This window comes from Coccinella septempunctata, chromosome 2 (genome assembly GCF_907165205.1).
Source record: "Coccinella septempunctata chromosome 2, icCocSept1.1, whole genome shotgun sequence".
In the NCBI taxonomy this organism is placed as follows: domain Eukaryota; kingdom Metazoa; phylum Arthropoda; class Insecta; order Coleoptera; family Coccinellidae; genus Coccinella; species Coccinella septempunctata.
In genome coordinates, this window is record NC_058190.1 from 25,806,178 (window position 1) to 25,824,934 (window position 18,757).

At 36.6% G+C, this 18,757-nt stretch overlaps 1 protein-coding gene across 1 annotated transcript; it reads left to right on the forward strand.

Annotated features, from left to right (window-relative positions):
- The first annotated feature begins 3,579 nt into the window (after positions 1–3,579).
- Positions 3,580–7,852, forward strand: LOC123307756 (LIM and SH3 domain protein F42H10.3). The gene is made up of 4 exons (XM_044890185.1): positions 3,580–3,790; positions 4,032–4,126; positions 4,820–5,039; positions 5,995–7,852. Exons 1-4 carry the CDS (start codon positions 3,722–3,724, stop codon positions 6,505–6,507), a joined length of 897 nt encoding a protein of 298 aa, XP_044746120.1. The 5' UTR covers positions 3,580–3,721; the 3' UTR covers positions 6,508–7,852.
- The last annotated feature ends 10,905 nt before the right edge of the window (positions 7,853–18,757 follow it).

Here is an 18,757-nt window from a genome sequence, read left to right on the forward strand (position 1 = left end):
CTGTGGGAAATCCTAAGCTAGAACAGGTGTCAAGTTCAATAACCTAGGTGTAATAAGTGAATGAAGACTTGTGGAACAATTCCGAACACAGGCGCACAAAGCAGTAATAACCAGCTTACATCTAGAGGTTGTGATTAGAGGGGGTCAGAGAGCTCTCTTCGCAAGCCAGAGGATAGTAGGATACCTGGGGACCACAGAACACAAATAATATCGCTATCGCTGGGGACTAAAACCTGAACATAGTGGATAAATCAATCCACTGTGTATCCAATCGTTGGCTATGCAGCTTTCATCTGGTGACCGAGGGCTAAATCACTGGAGCATCACACTCCTCTCTGAACACTGCCATGCTGGTCATCCTGGACCATTGAACACATCCATCCATTCATCCATTGCTGTATCCCGTTACCGGGAATAAATCTACAAAAAGAAAAAAAAATTGCGAACAGACTTGTAATTTCTTAGGGCTAGTTGCGACTGTGTGCCCTCCTGTGACCAAAGACACCCAACCGTGACCTGCAGATCCTTCCACACTCAGGACATGGATAGTCACCAACCAGATCTGGCCGCCGCTGTATCCTTCTCGATTCTCCATTATAACTGTGTACCAAAGACCTCCACTGTGACCTGTCTAACGCTAGTAGTGTATCCTTAAACCGCTTATACTGGCCTCCTGGTTTCCGGGCTCCCTCAGTGAATTCGCCATATAAAGCTATTTTGGGGAGTCTTGTGTCTTGCATCCTCAGAATGTGGCCGCTCCATCTGAGTCGGGCCCTCGTTGCTTGAGTCTCAATTGTTGTACAACTCGCGCGTTGCAAGACTTCTGCATTCGAAACTTTGTGAAACCATCTGATGTGCATTATCTGTCTTAGATGGCGTTGTTGCGTTGGTTCAAGCTGTTTAATATGTATAATATATGTTTAATATTTATAAATTGAACACAATAATGAAATGGAAGGGATACTCGGGACGGATACTCTTCTTAAATAGAGAATGGAAGTATACCTATCCCACTCTGTATTTGCGCAAACAGGAATAACCTTTTTTTTCGAGTTCCAAACGAATATTAATTGTGAGTTTGGGGATCCTGAACACTTTTAGATCTCGTTTCCAAATTATACTTTCAGAAATCATCACATCAACGAAATTAAACCGAGTAATCTCCAAAACCGTCATAAACAGTTAGCTGACCAATTATGGAACTCTTATGGATGTCCTGTGTTTACTGTGATGTAAACAAAACACTAAAGAGAGAGACGGAGACCAGGAGACGAATATCCGTCAATGTGTCTATCTCACTCCCATACTTTTTGCCGATTTGCTGAACTGTGGATCCCTCTCATTTCTTTATTGAGTTCAATGTCCTGAATCTGGCTCTTGTAGGTCTCTCCCTAGAATGTGAGGCGGCCTAGTGGGCTCTTATAGGAGATCAGGAGCTGAAAACTGGTTACTAAACAGAGCATCTTCGCATTCTGAACGAATGTAAGGAGATACGAGTTCCACAAAAATTAACGTGAAATTTCCAGTTCGCAGTCATTGGGCTAACGATGAAGTGGTGTTTCTCTGCAGGTTTGATTTTTCTTAGGTTGTCACTTCAGTTTATGAATAAATTTCTTATGGAAAAATTCGTCCAGCAAAGCGGGCAGGCATAGCTGGGCCTGCAACTTATTTGGGTTCCTGGACACTCAGGCCTTAGAGGTTACGAATTATCCGATGCTCTAGCCAGAGAAGGCGCAACTTCAGCGCTTATTGGCCCGGAACCAAATATAGGAATTTCTAATTCCTTAATCAGAGAACGGAACAATAACTGGATAAGGCAGAAGGTCCTGGAATACTGCCGCAATCGTCCTGGACTGCGTCACTGGCGCCGGGCCATTTCAGTACCACCACAGCCCTCTTAACATTGTTTAAGAGGAGGGCTGTGGTACCACCCAATCCATACACCAGTCGCTAGCTAGGATTTTCTACAGTGACTCTATCAAACATATTTGATAGAGTCACCTGTAGGATTTTCTAGAACCAATCTGTGATCTATCATGGCGGTCTTCGCGGAACATTGCAGACTCAGAGCTCATACAAACTCATCATCTTCAATGAATCACTCTACAGGCTCTTTATGGACTTTCTCCAATGTTGATCAAGAGAAATATTAATAATATGGTGGAACCCCTCACCAAACTATTCAATCTATGTATTAGGGATGGTACTTATCCCGACTGCCTTAAGATATCGAAGGTTATACTCTTGTTTAAGAAGGGCGAATATAGTGATATCAAGAACGATAGACCCATTTCATTGGTCCCAGTATTTTCTAAGATCTTTGAAAAGCTGCCGTGTTCTCAGTTACCTACTTACTTATTTTGAGGTTAATACTTGTTCAGCGGTCATCAGTTTGGTTTCAGAAAGGGTAGAAATACTCTTGATGCAATCTTAAAATTCATGGAGAATACGTTTCATTGTTTTGAGGAGGGTAAGTACTCCATCTCCAGCATCTCCTTGTTTTTGGACGTAACGAGGGCCTTCGGCTGTGTGGATCGCCGTGTTCTGCTTGGTGAATTGCGGGCTTATGGATGCTCGGGGAATGCTTTTGAGCTAATCGGCACTTACTTGACGAACAGATTCCAATGTGTTTTGAGCGATAATACTGGAGTGCCCCAAATGGCTTCCTTTTGGTGGTAACTTTCTATATTCTCCATCAGACGATGTGAATGACCGGTAGAAAGTTTCTTCCGACTTTTCGAATGAATTATTGTCTCTTTTCCGGCTATAATTGCTTCTATTATATCTCCTCAGGCGTTCTGCATATAGACTGAAGAGGATCTGTTCCTTCCAGTTCGGCAAATTATCTCCCAGAGATATTCTATAATTTCTCATGTCGGAGTCAACTTGTCGGTAGAGCTCTTCCTTATCGTCCTGGTGTTCAGGCTCACTTGCGTTGCAGATGGATTGGAGCCCTTTCCAGGTTTTCGGGCTCGTGGTGGTGGTCGGGTCCGGGTCGCTCCTCGCCTCCCTGCTGTAGGTTGGATTCCTGCTCCACCCGCACTTCCTGTCGGAGCAAACGGTGTTCCTCTGCATTCCCCATGTACTTGCGTACAGTTCTCGCCGTTCCGAGCAGTACCGCCTTCTGCATGACTCTATAGATATTTTCGTCCAACAAGTTTCCTCAAGTTCTCTAGTAGTTTCTTCGGTATCAGGCCTGTAGATGAAATGACAATAGGGATGGTCTTGATATCTTTTAGCTTCCACTGTCTTCTGGTCTGTTCCTCGAGATCTCTGTATTTTGAAATTTTTTTAGTGTGTCTATCTAGAAGACTGTTATTATTTGGAATTGCCACGTCGATGAATAGTGCTCTGTCCTCATCCTTATTGAGCAATATGAGGTCTGGTCTATTGTGGGTTATTTTTCGGTCTGTGAGAACCGTGCGATCCCAGTAGAGCTTGTGATGTTCGTTTTCCAACATTATTATTATTATTATTATCACTGTGAGCTTTCGGTTGTAGTAAACAAGAAAAAGAAGTGTTGAAATCATAGAGTTTAGGACTGTCAATGTCATTTTAACAGACAGATCAATCCATAGAAGTCAAATTAGACAATATTAGTTGCTGCCACTGGTTGGGTGTGAATTGAATTTTTCGTTTTTCCACAAGAAATCAATTTCTACTAGATTTATTGTTTCCCGCATATCTGTCTTTAATGATAAGTTCCATTTAAACAGACAATATGAGTAAAAAGTGTGCTAGATGTGAAAAAACAGTTTATCCAACTGAAGAGTTGAAATGTCTGGATAAGGTACAAAAATGAAATTTTTCAATTAGATCCTTTCATTTTAATTTTTTCATTGAATTTTTAATGATTCCGATTTCCGAATTTTTGGATGGAATTGAAGAAATTTCCTCATTTTCTTTCATCTAATGTGGTGAAGTCAAGGTTGTTTTGATTTAGTCATGAGTCACAAATAGTACCGAATTAATTATATTTTTCTCAATTAAATTCATTTTCATTATCATTTTGTCTCTTTCAATTATTGCAGATATGGCATAAGCCCTGTTTCAAATGCAAAGAATGTGGAATGGCTCTTAATATGAGAAACTACAAAGGATACAATAAGGAACCATACTGTGATGCGTAAGAACATATTATTAAGTAAAACTTGATAGAATTTCTTATCAAGTGTATTAAATATCTTTGATGCAGACTTCTAAATCTGCTTCCCAAAAATATTTCTAATTTTTTACCCTAAGCCATCATCTTCATTCTCAATAGTTTTGATTGGCAAATTCTAGTGGTCAGTAGAGATAATGATATTTGAAGGAAATGGGTATGGCAATTCTTACTTGATAAGAAATGACAGTTCTTTTTAAACATTTCCTGTTGAAGATAGACTTCTTAAAAAATAGAATGTTCTAATTACCTCATTATAAAAGTATTTCAATCTATGCTTGAAAATTTCAGGAATTTCCCAATGAACATCAAACATTGTCTATTGGACATTCTTGTTATTATGGAAGTTACGCAGATTTCCTTTTGTTTGTTCTGAAAATAATTTTGCTTGATAAGCTGATATTTTAAATCAATGAATTACAAACAGTCTGCTTGAAACTTCGCATATTTCAAACAAATCATTGTCGTAAAGAATGAAAACTAAGTACTTAGTTAATGAATAAGTCCTGGAAGATGAATTACTGGTGTTAAATTCCCCAACAAGATACTTCAATATGTATATGAAGAGGGAAACTTGAAAAACTAATTTCTATCTTACTAATAACAATAATTGTATTTCTTCCTCAAATTTTCATGGGATCTTTGTTTTATTTTTAGCCATATTCCAAAAGCAAAAGCTACAACAATGGCAGAGACTCCAGAATTGAAAAGAATCGCAGCAAATACAAAAATTCAGTCCAATGTCAAATATCATGCAGACTTTGAAGCCAGTAAAGGAAAATTCACACAAGTAGCAGATGATCCAGAAATATTGAGAATCAAGCAAAACACTAAAATAATAAGTAATGTAGCTTACCATGGGGAACTTCAAAGAAAAGTGAGTAAAACTTATCAGATAATTAATCCAAGTTCATGAATAAAAATTATTTTATCGACATAATATATAGAACTACATTGTTGAGAATTTAGCCCATGTCACTCAATTTTCTTGATTCAACATTTCGTTTATACTACCCTCCTGGTTTCTGAGCACTCTCTGAAAATTCGCCATACAGAGCTATTTTGGGGAATCTTGTGTCTTGCATCCTCAGAATGTGGCCGCTCCATCTGAGTCGGGCCCTTGATACTTGAGTCTCAGTTGTTATACAACTAGCATGCTGCAAGACTTCTGCATTTGAAACTTTGTGGAATCATCTGATGTGCATTATTTGTCTTAAATGACATTGTTGTGTTTCTTCAAGCTGTTTAATATGTCGCCTATAGGACGTTCAGCTTTTGATTCTGTAAAGAAGCATTGGGAGGACTACTGCTTTGTATACAGCTGTCTTGGTTTTCTGGGTCGTGATTTTGAAACAGCTTCCAGAATGCCTGTGATGCCGAATTGATACGGTTGGGTATTTCAGAGTACAGGTTAGCCCTAGTGTTTATGAAGTTTCCCAAGTATTTGAACCTGTTCTAGAGTTTTGTCCTCCACGCTGATTTCTGTTTGAAGGCTTTCTGGCGGCTTACCAAGATTTTGGTTTTGTCAATATTGAGTGTCAAACATTATCTGTAGATCCTCTGAGCTGCTAGCGATAAATGCGCAGTCGTCTGCATATTGAAGTTCTGTTTTGAACTTTGTACGGGTTTTTGCTATGAGCCGCTTCAGGTTAAACAGGCCTCCATCAAATCTGAATCTTAATCCCTTGAATAGTTGAAGGTTTATAATGAAACAGCACACAATACAAATTTCATATACATTTTTTTTCCATTATACATATTCAGTCAATAAACTCTATTTTGATGCATTGCTTCCATTTGATTCATTGAATCCTCAATTTTAATTATTTCAGGCTGAGATGGAACAAAAGAGACAACTTAATGAAAATGGACAAGCAGAACCTCAAACGATGCCCCCTTCTACTACGATGGATCATAAAAACGCCAATCAAGGGCCACCCAGTTATCAACATCCTCCGTCATTCAATCCCAACAGCAATGTTGGAAAAATTAGTGATTACGAACCAGGTTCAGGAATGGGAGCCAGTCCGTATTCCTCAAGAAACTCTCAAACCCTAATATATTCCTCAGATCACGGAGGAGCAGTTCCCAATGTTGGTCAAAGCCAACATATCGGTTCTGTACTAGACATGGACCCTGTTAATCATAATTATGGTTCTCTAGGAAGGGTTTACCGCGCTATGTACGATTATGAAGCACAAGATGTGGACGAAGTTAGCTTTGTTGATGGAGATTTAATTATCAACGTAAGCAGTCTGGATGGTGGTTGGATGACGGGACAAGTTAAGCGAACTGGTCAAATTGGTATGCTACCAGCCAATTACGTGCAATTGGCTACCATTTAATCTTACCACTTGCCCAAATTCCCATTTTGAACTGGGTTTCTCCAATTTTTCAATTGTGTTGAGTTCTGTTTGCTGTTATTAATTTCTTTAAGGTCGTTTAGCAGATATGCTGTCACCTGAAATTCATTGTTAACCTAAAAATGTCATTTATTTTCTTTAACTCCATTATAATTTGTGTTTGTAAAATTGTGAATTTTATGCATGTTTCTTGAAAAGTTCACAGTTGAAAGCATTTTTACCATTTCGAGTTCCCAAAATAATGATAATCTTTTTCAATTGTAGGTGCTTCAAAAGTCATTATGATATACAGCAAATTTAGTAGGACAATTTCTGAACCATCTTATTCAGAATGACGTATTTTATTAATTTTATTCACGAGTTGTTGAATTTATCTTCATTGTATAAAAATGAAATATTCTAAAAACAACTAATTGGAGATAATCATGGCCTAACCTTGCCAAAAAAAATATCCAAATTATTTGTCAATTGAAAATTTTAATTTTCTGATGTCTTCCAGTCAATTTTGAATATAAGATGTACAGTATGGAAATAGAATTGACTCGACTATGAATCTTAGAAGAAATATTACATTTATGTGGTGAGAATGCAATCTTAATTCAACATTTATCATTCAGAGGTTTTCTTGAATTATTCGTGGTATTTTTGATTGGGGTGTAATAAAAAGTTGTAAATACTTATCATGACTCCACCTTTGAAGTTTGAGCCCAGTAAATGAGTTCCAAGGTTCGAAAAATATTTATTTGCATATTTCAGAAGACAGTAGGCAAATACTTATTCCGATAATGGGGTAATGATATTTGGAAACATTCTGTAACCCCACATGGAGTTTCTTTGAATTCATTTTTATGACTTTTATTCCATTTGAGCCAATGAGTCCATGATAATATGTATGACTGAAAAAAATCATCATTCCTTTATGCATTTATTTTTTAATCCTTCTGGATTAATGTTAAGAAAGGCTTATTTTTAGAAATTTATTCCAATAGTGTTTATAAAAAAATGTAATGTCAAAGTTGTGATCTAAAGCGAAGTGCCTAATTTTATACTAGCCTTGAAAACTTTTATCAAGACTTATTTTTGCATTCTTTACATAAAGCTATTTGAAACATATCGGACATATATTAAACTTATTGTGTTGTTGTGACACTAAGACTGTAGGTGCTTAAAGTTGAACATTTTGATAGTTCTGTATTATCAAAATAAAATATTTACATCACCATTTTGTACATTTTGAATAGTCTCTTTAATCAAACTATATACATAGTAATAATAATATGCTTTAATTTTCTCCACTTGATAATTATATATGTTGATTAAAAAATTATTTGTAGTTTTCTTCAAAACACCTATCGCCCATCTAAATCTTATGTAATAATTTTAAATCACAAAGAATATTTCTGCCTTTTATGAAGCCCTAGCTAACAGATTACTGGGGGTGTCGGTCGGACCAACCAAATATGCCACCGCGACCAAAGCGGTCTATTGTAGCACACAGACGAGCTCATAGAGCTAAACCGCTCCCTCTAGTCCCATCAAACTCAGAAAGGAGATGACATTGAACTCTTAAAGAACTGGAATGGCATCTCGATGTAGGCAAACTGAGGAAGACTGAAAGGGAAGATGTAGAGCAATCTATTTCTCTCTGCGCTCTGTCAATTGGTTTATAACGATGTAAATAAAAACAACCCGGGGCGTTGAAGTGAGACGACTGCTGCGTCCGACGTGTCTGATGCGGTTATTCGATTGGTTGCCGAACCATTAGAAAGAGATGGGTTGCTCTACATCTTCCGTCTCAGTTGGACACACTTTTCGTCGTATTTACCTAAAAGGCCATTCCAGTTCTTTTAGAGTTCAATGGGAGATGATGTCAGAGGGGTAGTAGTTCTTTAGTTCCTCTAGATTCAGCTTGGGAGAGCAAAAGACTCGGTCTGACTCTGCCGCTGGGCAGTCACACAGGATCTGCTCAATCGTTTCGTCCTCTAGATAGATAGATAGATACTTTATTGTGTCAACTACATTTCGCAAATCTTTACACTCGTCACAAAATTATCAAAAATAAAAAAAAATATATCACATAATATATAAACATAACCTACCAAACTAACTAGAGGGCCAAACAATAAAAGGCACTGTAACGAGAGGGTAGTTTTCAAACCTACCCCCTCATTTTAGAATAATTCTTTTAGTTTTCATTCTTAAGTAATTTTGTTTTTGAATTAATTTTCCGAGAAATCTTTTCAAATTTATTATACAATCAGGATTCCAACATCGTTCGGAATTGTAAACATTCCGCACCGTTTTTATTCCGTTTTCATTTCTTAAAAACGATGTCGCACCGTATAAAACATCCTGAATTGGAAGATAACCGTGTTTTTTGTTCGCTAGCACAGATAAGTCAAAATTAAGACTTCTTCATCGACGCATATTTTACCGAATTTCGACTGTCGGGGCACATCTGATTTCCGCACTCCTGTGGGTATAAAATCAGATGTTTTCCCGCAGGCCACTTCACTTACGATTGACTTACTGCCAATTCACAATGCATGATGTTAATGGTTATGGTAATGTTAACGGTGAGCTACAATGTAAACGCTTAAATAATAAATAAATAATAGAGCTACTACGATACTGTTCACATCAATGTTAATGTCAAGCGTAATGTTAATGATAATGATAAATATTTCTCGAATTCATTATTATTTAAGCGTTAAACATCGTAGCTCACTTTTAACATTACCATTACCATCAACATCATTGTGAATTGGCAGTCACGTTTGACCTACGATTTACGTCACTTACGACTTGCTATTCACTTGTTACGAGAAGTTGCTTTGTGCCGTCCGCCGGATTTTTCAGAAGATTGCGTTTTAGTTTTTTTTTTTTAACGAATAGAGTTCAAATTTTTTTTTTCTTTCTTTTCTTATTCACCGCATTTGGGGCGATTCTTTCTGTTTTGCGAGTGTAAGTGGCCGAATATAGCCCAGAGGTAAGACGACACTCCGTTTTTTTTATTTCACTGTTGGAACTTCAGCTCCTATCTTCACCATTCCTATACCACAGTCTGAGTTCCACCCCTACTGTCATTAAAGTACCCTGTTGGTGTGGATACCCGGGGGGGTACCGAAGGTACTTTGGGGTGGCTCACCCTTCCCTCACTTTTCCCTTCTTCTCTTTCAGTCCACCCCTACTGTCATTAACGTACCCTGCCGGTGTGGATACCCGGGGGGTACCGAAGGCACTTTGGGGTGGCGCACCCTTTCCTCATATTCCTTCTTTTTATCTCGTGTTCAACCCTACGGTTAGGGAGGCACTCTGCTGGTGTGGATACCCGGGGAGTGCCGAACGCGCCGTATAACGTTTGAGATCGGATCCTGTTTCATTCCGTCCGTTTTGCCCTGTAAATTCACTGATCTCGAGTCTTTCACTGTACGAATTTTATAATAGTGCCATTTGTGTTTCCTTGTACGAGTCGACAAATATAATTTGTGTGCGTTGATTTTCACTTTCACTGGTTGTCGCTAACATCCCAGATACCGAGGAACCTTGTCTTCGGCTAGTAGCTACCAGGGTAGGTTTGCTATTCTCCCTTAAAGAATAGCTGGCGCTCGAGTACACCGAGGAAAAGACGTTACAGCACACTTCATTAACATCGACTTTACGGTTTTTTTGGAAAGCCCCGGATGAAAGGACTTCACAGTCGATGGGAGTTTATTATAAAGCTTCTTCGACAGATAAAAGGGCCCATTTTGTGTTCTAGTGAGACGACATAAATCACCTCGAAGTAGATGTCTGCCTCTTTTGTAGGGTAATCATGAAAATCAGCAAAATGGACAGCATTGTTGTGCGCAAAAATCAAAGCTTCCAGAATATACAGACAGGGGAAGGTGAGGAAAACACCCTGAACAAACGAGAATCTAAAATCAGCTCGATAATTAAGGCCAGAAATGACTATGACGGCTCTTCTCTGAGGACCAATCATCAACGAAACCTCATTTCAATGGAGATACCGGATGGATTGAAGATGAAAAATCTGGAGCTATAAAATATGAGCCGATGCAACATGAGATGATCACAATTGAAGAAGTAAAATCAGCTATCAGAGGACTACCAAACTGGAAAACACCTGGGCCTGATGGATTGCAGAACTTCTGGATCAAGAAACTTTGGATCATGCATGACAAATTGACTTCAATAAATGATGTCATTGAAAATCCTGAAATACTGCCATCAGTATTGCTCACACAAGGCACGCACCACATACCTGTTACCTAAAGACCAGAGGAATACAGAAGACCCATCCAAGTACCAACCAATCACATGTCTTCCAACGATGTACAAATTAATCACATCGTGCATTTCAAACCGAATTCACAACCAACGGAAAGGAATAACATCATCGACATGCAACAGAAAGGATGCACCAAAGACAGCCGAGGGTGCAAAGAACAACTAATAGGTAATTGATTCAGTTATCTGCAATCAAGCGTTCTCCAAGCGAAGGAATTTTTACGTACATAGACTACAAGAAAGCATTCGATTCCATACCTCACGAATGGCTCTCGACGATCTTGAAGGTTTACAAGGTGTATCCCAATATTGTTAAGTTCCTGAAAAACGCCATGTCAACCTCTGGACAAGGTACTAGTCTTCAAATGAAAGCAGAAGATGGCGGAATTTACCAAGGAGATTCGCTGAGCCCTCTGTGGTTCTGTATGGCCCTGAATCCCTCTTCAATTCAATTCAATTCAATTCTTCTTTATTTCAAATTAAATCATATTTTACAACTGCAAAAAACAAAATAAAATGAAATGACGTCACACTATCATTGAAAACTAAACTTAAACCTTAACTATAAACCAGAATTCCAATACATATTCATTTACCTAAAATTAGAGTTCATATATTCTTCAATACTGTAGGGTTCAAGATTTATTAAAAACTGCTTCAATCTAAGCTTGAACTGTTTTTCTGTGGTGATAATTTTCAATTGATTATCAACTCTATTATAAAATCTAATACCCATATAATAGGGACTTCTTTCAAGAAGAGTTAAACGATGTAAAGGAAACAGAATATCATTTTTACGCGTGTTATACCTATGATCTGAACAGGTGAATAATTGTTTATTTTTAAAAACAAAAACAATGATCTCAAAGATATATAACCCGAATATTGTAAGAATTTTTTTAGATCTAAAGATTCCTCGACATGATTGCAAGTAAGACATGCCAAAAATTATTCTCATAACTCTCTTTTGTGTAACGAAGATATCCCGGGCTCCTGAACCAGCTCCCCAAAACATGATACCGTATCTGGCTGTTCCCTGAAAGTTGGCAAAATACAATATTCTCCTCACTTCTTCACTCAGGTATCTTGAAACAAATCGGATGCAGTAGCAGACGTTGTTCAGTTTTTTATTCAGGTAGTCGATATGATAAGACAAATCCAAAAATTCATTCATATAAATTCCCAGGAACTTCGTATTCTCTTTCACCTCAAACTGAGAGTCACAAACTACGATAGATTCAGGTTTTTCTGCCCTATTTTGTTTTGTCCTGAAAATCATGAGGTTTGTTTTTTCTTTATTTATAAGTAATTTGTTCTCTTCAAACCACTCTTTTAACACTCTGTAAATCTCATTTGTATTCCCAATTATTTCTGGAATATTTGATCCCCTTACCAACACATGTGTATCATCTGCAAATTGTGTCAGGTCAAAACCTATATTATCCGTCTCAAAAAGTGGCATCCACTGAATGTGTTGAATTGTTCACTTGAGCAATTGCCATGTTAAGGTCATTAACATATACAAAATGAACAGAACTGTCCCCAATATGCTGCCCTGGATAACTCCTATTTTGTTTTTCAATATTTCAGACCTGATTTCTCTACCCCTATCTCGAATAACCACTCTCTGTAACCTCGCCTCCAAATAGGACTCAAACCATTTAAAAGCCCACCCTCTCACACCATATCCATTCAGTTTTTTTAAGAGAATATTCCTATCCAAACAATCGAAGGCCTTTGATAGGTCCAAAAAGAGGCCCATCGCCATATCGCCTTCCTCCAAACATTTCAAGACTGCCTGTGTGAAACTGAAAATTGTGTAGACCTATTATTGATGTAACCATGTTGATTATTGGTAACTATATTGCATTCGGTTAGAAATTCTGTGAGTCGAGCGTACATGACAAGTTCAAAAATTTTGGAGAATCCCGGGAGCAAGCTTATAGGTCTATAACTGTTGAAACTATTTTTTTCTCCCTTGCCTTTATAAAGCGGTCTTATTGATGCTAGCTTTAGTGAATCTGGAAATATTCCTTCTCTCAGTGAGTTGTTTATTATATGTGACAGAGAACTCTAGTGATGGCGGGGAGTATTTGATGAATAAGGCTAGTAGGAATCTCATCATCTCCGGAACTATGCTTACTCTTGATCTTCTTGTTGAGTTCTAAGATTTCTTCTTCTGTGACCAATTTTAAAGCCATTGATTTTTCATTAACAAGCCCGGATGAAATAACTTTGCCTTTTTGTTGGGTATGATGTCTACTAAATATTTGTTGTAACCATTTGCCACCTCTATAGGATTTTCTATTAAGCAATTATCCGAATTTTCAGTCTTTCCTGTAATTTCCTTATAGAGTGTCCACATGCATTTATTTTTATTATCGGAATTTTTTATTCGATTTTCGTAATTTTCCGATCGATCTTGCCTTAACAATTCATCATACTCTTTTTTTGCTGCAGAATACATCACGTTATAATTTTTATTACATTGTTTCAACAATAGGAGCTTATCTAGTTCATCCTTTTTTTGTCGGATAGATTCATTTGAGATGTTAGATCTCTGTTTAGATTTTCGACCTGGATTTACAAGTTTTCTCGGGAATTTCTGATTGAACATTAACATAAAGATGCTCATGAATGCATGCCACTGTTGATTTACATCGGAATTATCTATTTTGAAAACCTCTTCCCATGTTTGTTCTTTTAAGTCTCGGAATAAATACTCTGTGTTAATCACGTCGAAGAATCTTTTAAAATAACATTGATTATTAGCTTCCAAATTTAAACTGATTACAATCTTTTGAGCAGTATGATCTGAAATTGTTGTAAATAATCTTGAACTTGACCAACATTGATTAGATGTATTGGTGAAAATATTGTCGATACAGGACTGTGAAGTTGGTGTAATCCTAGTGTTTTCTAATATTGTTGGATACATATTGAAGGATGTTAACAATGATAGAAATTGCGATCTGTAATTGTTATGTTCAAGGAGCTCTATGTTGAAATCGCCCAAAAGAAACACTTTTTTATTCTCTAAAATGATTATTTGCAGTAACGATTCTAGATTTCTCAAAAATATTTTAAAATCCCCTTTTGGTGGTCGGTATATTGACACTATAATTATACTTCCTAACTCAAGTTTGCCCTCAACACATGAGCACTCTAATGTTCCTTCTAATGAAATTTTATCAATTTTTGTTCTATTAGTATATCTCACCTCTTCGGATAAATAAATAGCGGCTCCCCCATAGCCTTCCCTTCTACAAAAGTTCGAAGCAAGTTTAAAATTATGTATACTCAATAATGTTAATTGTTCCTTTTTTCTCCAATGTTCTGAAAGACATAGACACTTACAGTCTTTATTTTCTTCCAACAAGGCATTGATCAAGTCTATGCTATTACCTAATGATCGGACATTTTGATGTATAATACTAAAATTTTTATGATGTGTACTTACATGTCTTCTACTGTTCATTTCTGGTTTAAAATTGTTCATAAAAAATCGTTTGGTTCTGTTTCACTAGCACTTCCGAAATTGACATATTCCCGTTGTTTTTCTCTTCTTTGAATGTAGACTGGACAATTTAAATCCCTTGCTGAATGTCTTCTTTCTTTTATATTCAATCTCTTGCAATTTGGGCAGTCTAGTTGGTCACTTTTGGGACAGACTTTAGATTCATGTTTACCACCACATTTGTGACAACACAGTTCTGCTTGGCAGTTTTTGCTATATGTCCATAATTGCAACATTTAAAACAAATTGCCAGATCTACGAATTCCTGAATATAAAGTTTAGTTAGGTCAAAGTGTAGAGATTCGTTTCTTATCAGCCATTTAAATACTGTGGGTGTTGTTTGGAATATCCAATTTTCTTTCGTGTCATTTCTGCATTTCTTTTTTGTGATGAATTTCAAACTATCGGCTACTTGTGGGCCAAAAACGTCTATTATCTGAGGATTTTCTTCTAATAATTCCTTTTTAAAGGTACCTTCTTGATAACCTTTTGTTATTCCAGTGATCATTATCTTGGGATCACTATTCTGTAAATTTTTAGTCTGTAGGGTGTCGCGTTTTTTCAAAATTTCTTGAACTCTTTTTCGTTGATTCTCATTACCACATTCCAATATTACTCCACCACTTTGCAGATGTTTTACATTTTTCAGGGTCTCATTTTGACCCATTTCCTTCATTGTCTTCTTTAATTCTTTCATGATATTTAAGTTTTGGTCTCTATTTTTTGAGTTTACTATTATTTCACATCTATTCGATTTTTCGGGTGTTTTCCATATTTTATTCGTAGTTGGTTTTTTACTTGTTGTGATTACTGCACTGTATGTCTTTTTCTGTGAATGATCTTCTTCGAATGTACCCTTCATACTTCTTTCTATACTGCTCTCTTTCCTCATCAAAGGCTCGCAGATATTGCTTTTTGATTGGTGTTCATCATTTCTAGAGTTGTTGCGATTTTCTGTCTCGAGCTTTCCTAGTTTGTAAACAAGTCTTGTTACTTTCCCATGAAGTTTAAAACTTGCTCTCCTCAATTGCATCAGATCCTCACCTTCGATTTTTTCTTTTTCTGATAAATTATTTATTGTTTCTAGTGCATTAAGTATGATTTCTATAATATCTCCTGAGGTATTAGGTTCATATTTGAGATGTGTTGTACTTATATCTGTTAGATGATTTTTCGTTTCTTCTGATTTGATTCTTTCTTCAATATCATTTATTTGATCAATAGATTGAACCAATTGGCGTGCTTCGCCTGATATCTGGATATTTTCATCTTCTTTTGTGCTGCCTGTAGGGGGTGATCGCATTATGATCTTTTTTGGCGTAAATATTTCATCGTATTCATCTTCCTTTGGTTGTCTTATATTTTTGGAAGTCCCTCGTATGTTCTGCTCATTGATAACTCCTTCATTGTATCTTTCTTTCGCGATGCCACAAATGTTCCTTTCAACTGTTTTTATCTCCTTTGATATAATGATGTCGGACGGTATTGAATTCGATCTAGATCTCGCCGACAAATTTCTTGTTATTGGACCACTACCGCAATTATTTTGTTTTTTCTTCGTGTTAATCTTCTCACTTTCATTTTTTTCTGCCATAATATTTTTCTTTCAAGTTAAAACAGTTTGAATAAAGATTATTTATAAGTGTTGCGGAACATTGGTGTAGTGCGGAAAGTTTGGGTGTTGTGGAACTACCAGGATATGTTCGGGCAGCAAGCTATTGTCGTCCCAATCGTGAACATGGAGGTTAAGTTCTGTTTACCAGGGTTGGATTGGAAGTGAAGGATCTAAAAGTATCGAGAATGTCTGAGGAAATGGAATGTGAGTGCTGTGCAGTCAGGTTTAAAATTGATCACATCTACTTGACAATTATAAGTGTTTACAGACCACCTTCAGGTAACATTGAAATATTTCTTGAAAAAATGTCCTTTGTTCTGCAACACTGTGAAAAGCAGAATGACATCGTATACCTATGTGGAGACTTAAATATCGACTACTTAACTGAAAACGTCAGATCAAAGCAACTATTGGATGATCTTTTAATTTGTTTCAATCTGAAAATTACATCTAATTGCCCTACTCGCATAATTACTGACAGATCTGGTAGAACAACGTCTAAGAAGGTGGATTATATTGTCTCAAATTGTGATCTAGATTATTGTAAAACAAATGTTTATGCTCCTCATTTTGGGGATCATTTGGCTTTCATGCTGGATTATTATTTCGATCAAACTGGGTCTCTGCCTGTGGAAAGCTCGAAAAAAATGTTATGTAGAAATATGTCAGATGCCAATTTAGATAGCCTTGTTGATGCAATTTCTAAAACCTCATTTGTTGAATTGTATCAGCCTTCAACAGAAATAAATAGCTTTGAATTTTTCATTAACGTAATCAAAATATTAATAGATGAACATTGCCCATTGGAAAGTAGAAATATAGTATCAGTAAATTCTAAAGGTTGGATCACAGATGAAATAAAGAGAGCAGGTATTGAATTGAAAGAATTATTTTGGCTCCAGGTTAATTTGAAGTCAGTTGAATTATCAGAAATTTATAGAATATACAAAGCAAAATATAAGTTACTCATTGAATCCTCAAAATTGGCATATCATCAAGACCTCTTAGAATGTTCTGACAATAAGATCAAAACAGTTTGGAAAATTGTAAATCGTGAGACTGGAAGGAGCTCTAATAAAAACAACAAAATTATTCTGAACACGGATGGTGTTTGTTGTTCTGAACCCATTTTAGTGGCTAATGAATTTGCTCGTTATTTTTCATCTGTGGCTAAAAGAACACTGGAGCAAGCATATGGTAATAATGAAGTTGGTATGTGTACAGCCGGCCCTTTACATCATAAAACTTTTTTTTTCCACCCAGTAGATGGTAGTGAAGTTAAAGATGCGATTAATGCCTTAAAGAATAAGAAATGTACTGGTGTAGACTTTATATCTGCCAAAATATTGAAATTAATTTCTGAGCATATAGTAGATCATTTTGCCCATCTTATAAATGATTCTGTCTGTTCTGGTATTTTTCCGAGTGTACTAAAGAATGCCACTGTCTTGCCAGTTCTCAAGAAGAATGATCCCACGAATGTTTCCAACTATCGACCTATTTCGTTGTTGAGTGTATTCTCTAAAATTTTCGAGAGAATAGTTTTGGATAGGATGATGAAATTTCTGAACACTTTCAACTTAATTACTGACAGTCAATACGGTTTTAGAGAAGGACGATCAACTGAGTCTGCTGTTCTGGATTTTGTACACACGATTCAGTTTTCGTTGGATTTGGATGGGGGATTGAATGTTGCGGGATTATTTTTTGATCTTACACGTGCATTCGATACCATTTCACCTCATTTTTTAGTGAGCAAATTGTACAATCTTGGATTTCGGGGAGTGTTCCTGGATTGGATTAAACATTATGTGTCAGACAGACGATTGCATGTGAGAGTTATGGACGTTTTCTCTGAAGAGTGTGTTGTGGATCTCGGTGTTCCTCAGGGATCAGTTTTAGGTCCTCTTCTATTCATTCTCTTTATAAATGACCTCCCACACCATATAAAGACTAAAATTATTATATTTGTAGATGACACCACGTTTATTGTAACAGCTGAGAATCTGGATGAACTCACAGAGTTATGTCAAACACTTTTGGTGTCTTTCGCCAATTGGTGTAAGCTGAATGCACTTGTTCTGAATTTAGATAAGACAAAGGTAGTAAAATTTGGTTTGAAGAAAGGAAATAAATTAGTTCTAAAACACGATCATTATAACTTGATTTCTGAAGAATCTACAAAGTTTCTGGGTATTTATATTGATGAGTGTCTGAGATGGTCCGAGCAGATATCACATGTCAGCAGGAAGCTTAGTTCTTCATATTATGCAATTCGTCGTATTAGGGATTCTCTTCCTCTTGCTGCTGTCCTGAATGTTTACTACAGCTTGGTTTTTAGCCACATGGCATATAATGTCCTGATCTGGGGTTGCTCTGGGGATCTTATGAGGGTATTTGTAGCACAGAAACGCATCATTCGAATGATATTCCGTCTCAGTCCACTAACATCTTGTAAGACTGTATTTGTAAAACATGAGATTTTAACAGCTCCTTGTATATATTTATACAAATGTCTCTTATACATTAAAAAGAATGAGGCGTATACTCCTAAGCTTTCCGGCGCCCACAACTATGATACAAGGAATACTAGAACTTTTATTGTACCTAAACATAGAACAACGAAATATGAGACATCTGCTAAATATAAGAGTATTATTTTGTATAATCATCTTCCCGATTCAATTAAATCACTGAAGTTGTCTGCTTTTGGTAAGAAAATAAAATCTTTACTTTTAAGTAAATGTTATTATAGTATTAATGAATATCTTAATGATGAATGCATTCATTGATTTGTAATTTCAATTCCT

Excerpts from the sequence above, each read along its gene's own strand:
- LOC123307756 (XM_044890185.1), top strand. The coding sequence starts at position 3,722 with ATGAGTAAAAAGTGTGCTAGATGTGAAAAAACAGTTTATCCAACTGAA. Across the intron at positions 3,791-4,031 it reads AGTTGAAATGTCTGGATAAG|ATATGGCATAAGCCCTGTTT; the intron begins GTACAAAAATGA and ends CAATTATTGCAG. Across the intron at positions 5,040-5,994 it reads ATGGGGAACTTCAAAGAAAA|GCTGAGATGGAACAAAAGAG; the intron begins GTGAGTAAAACT and ends TAATTATTTCAG.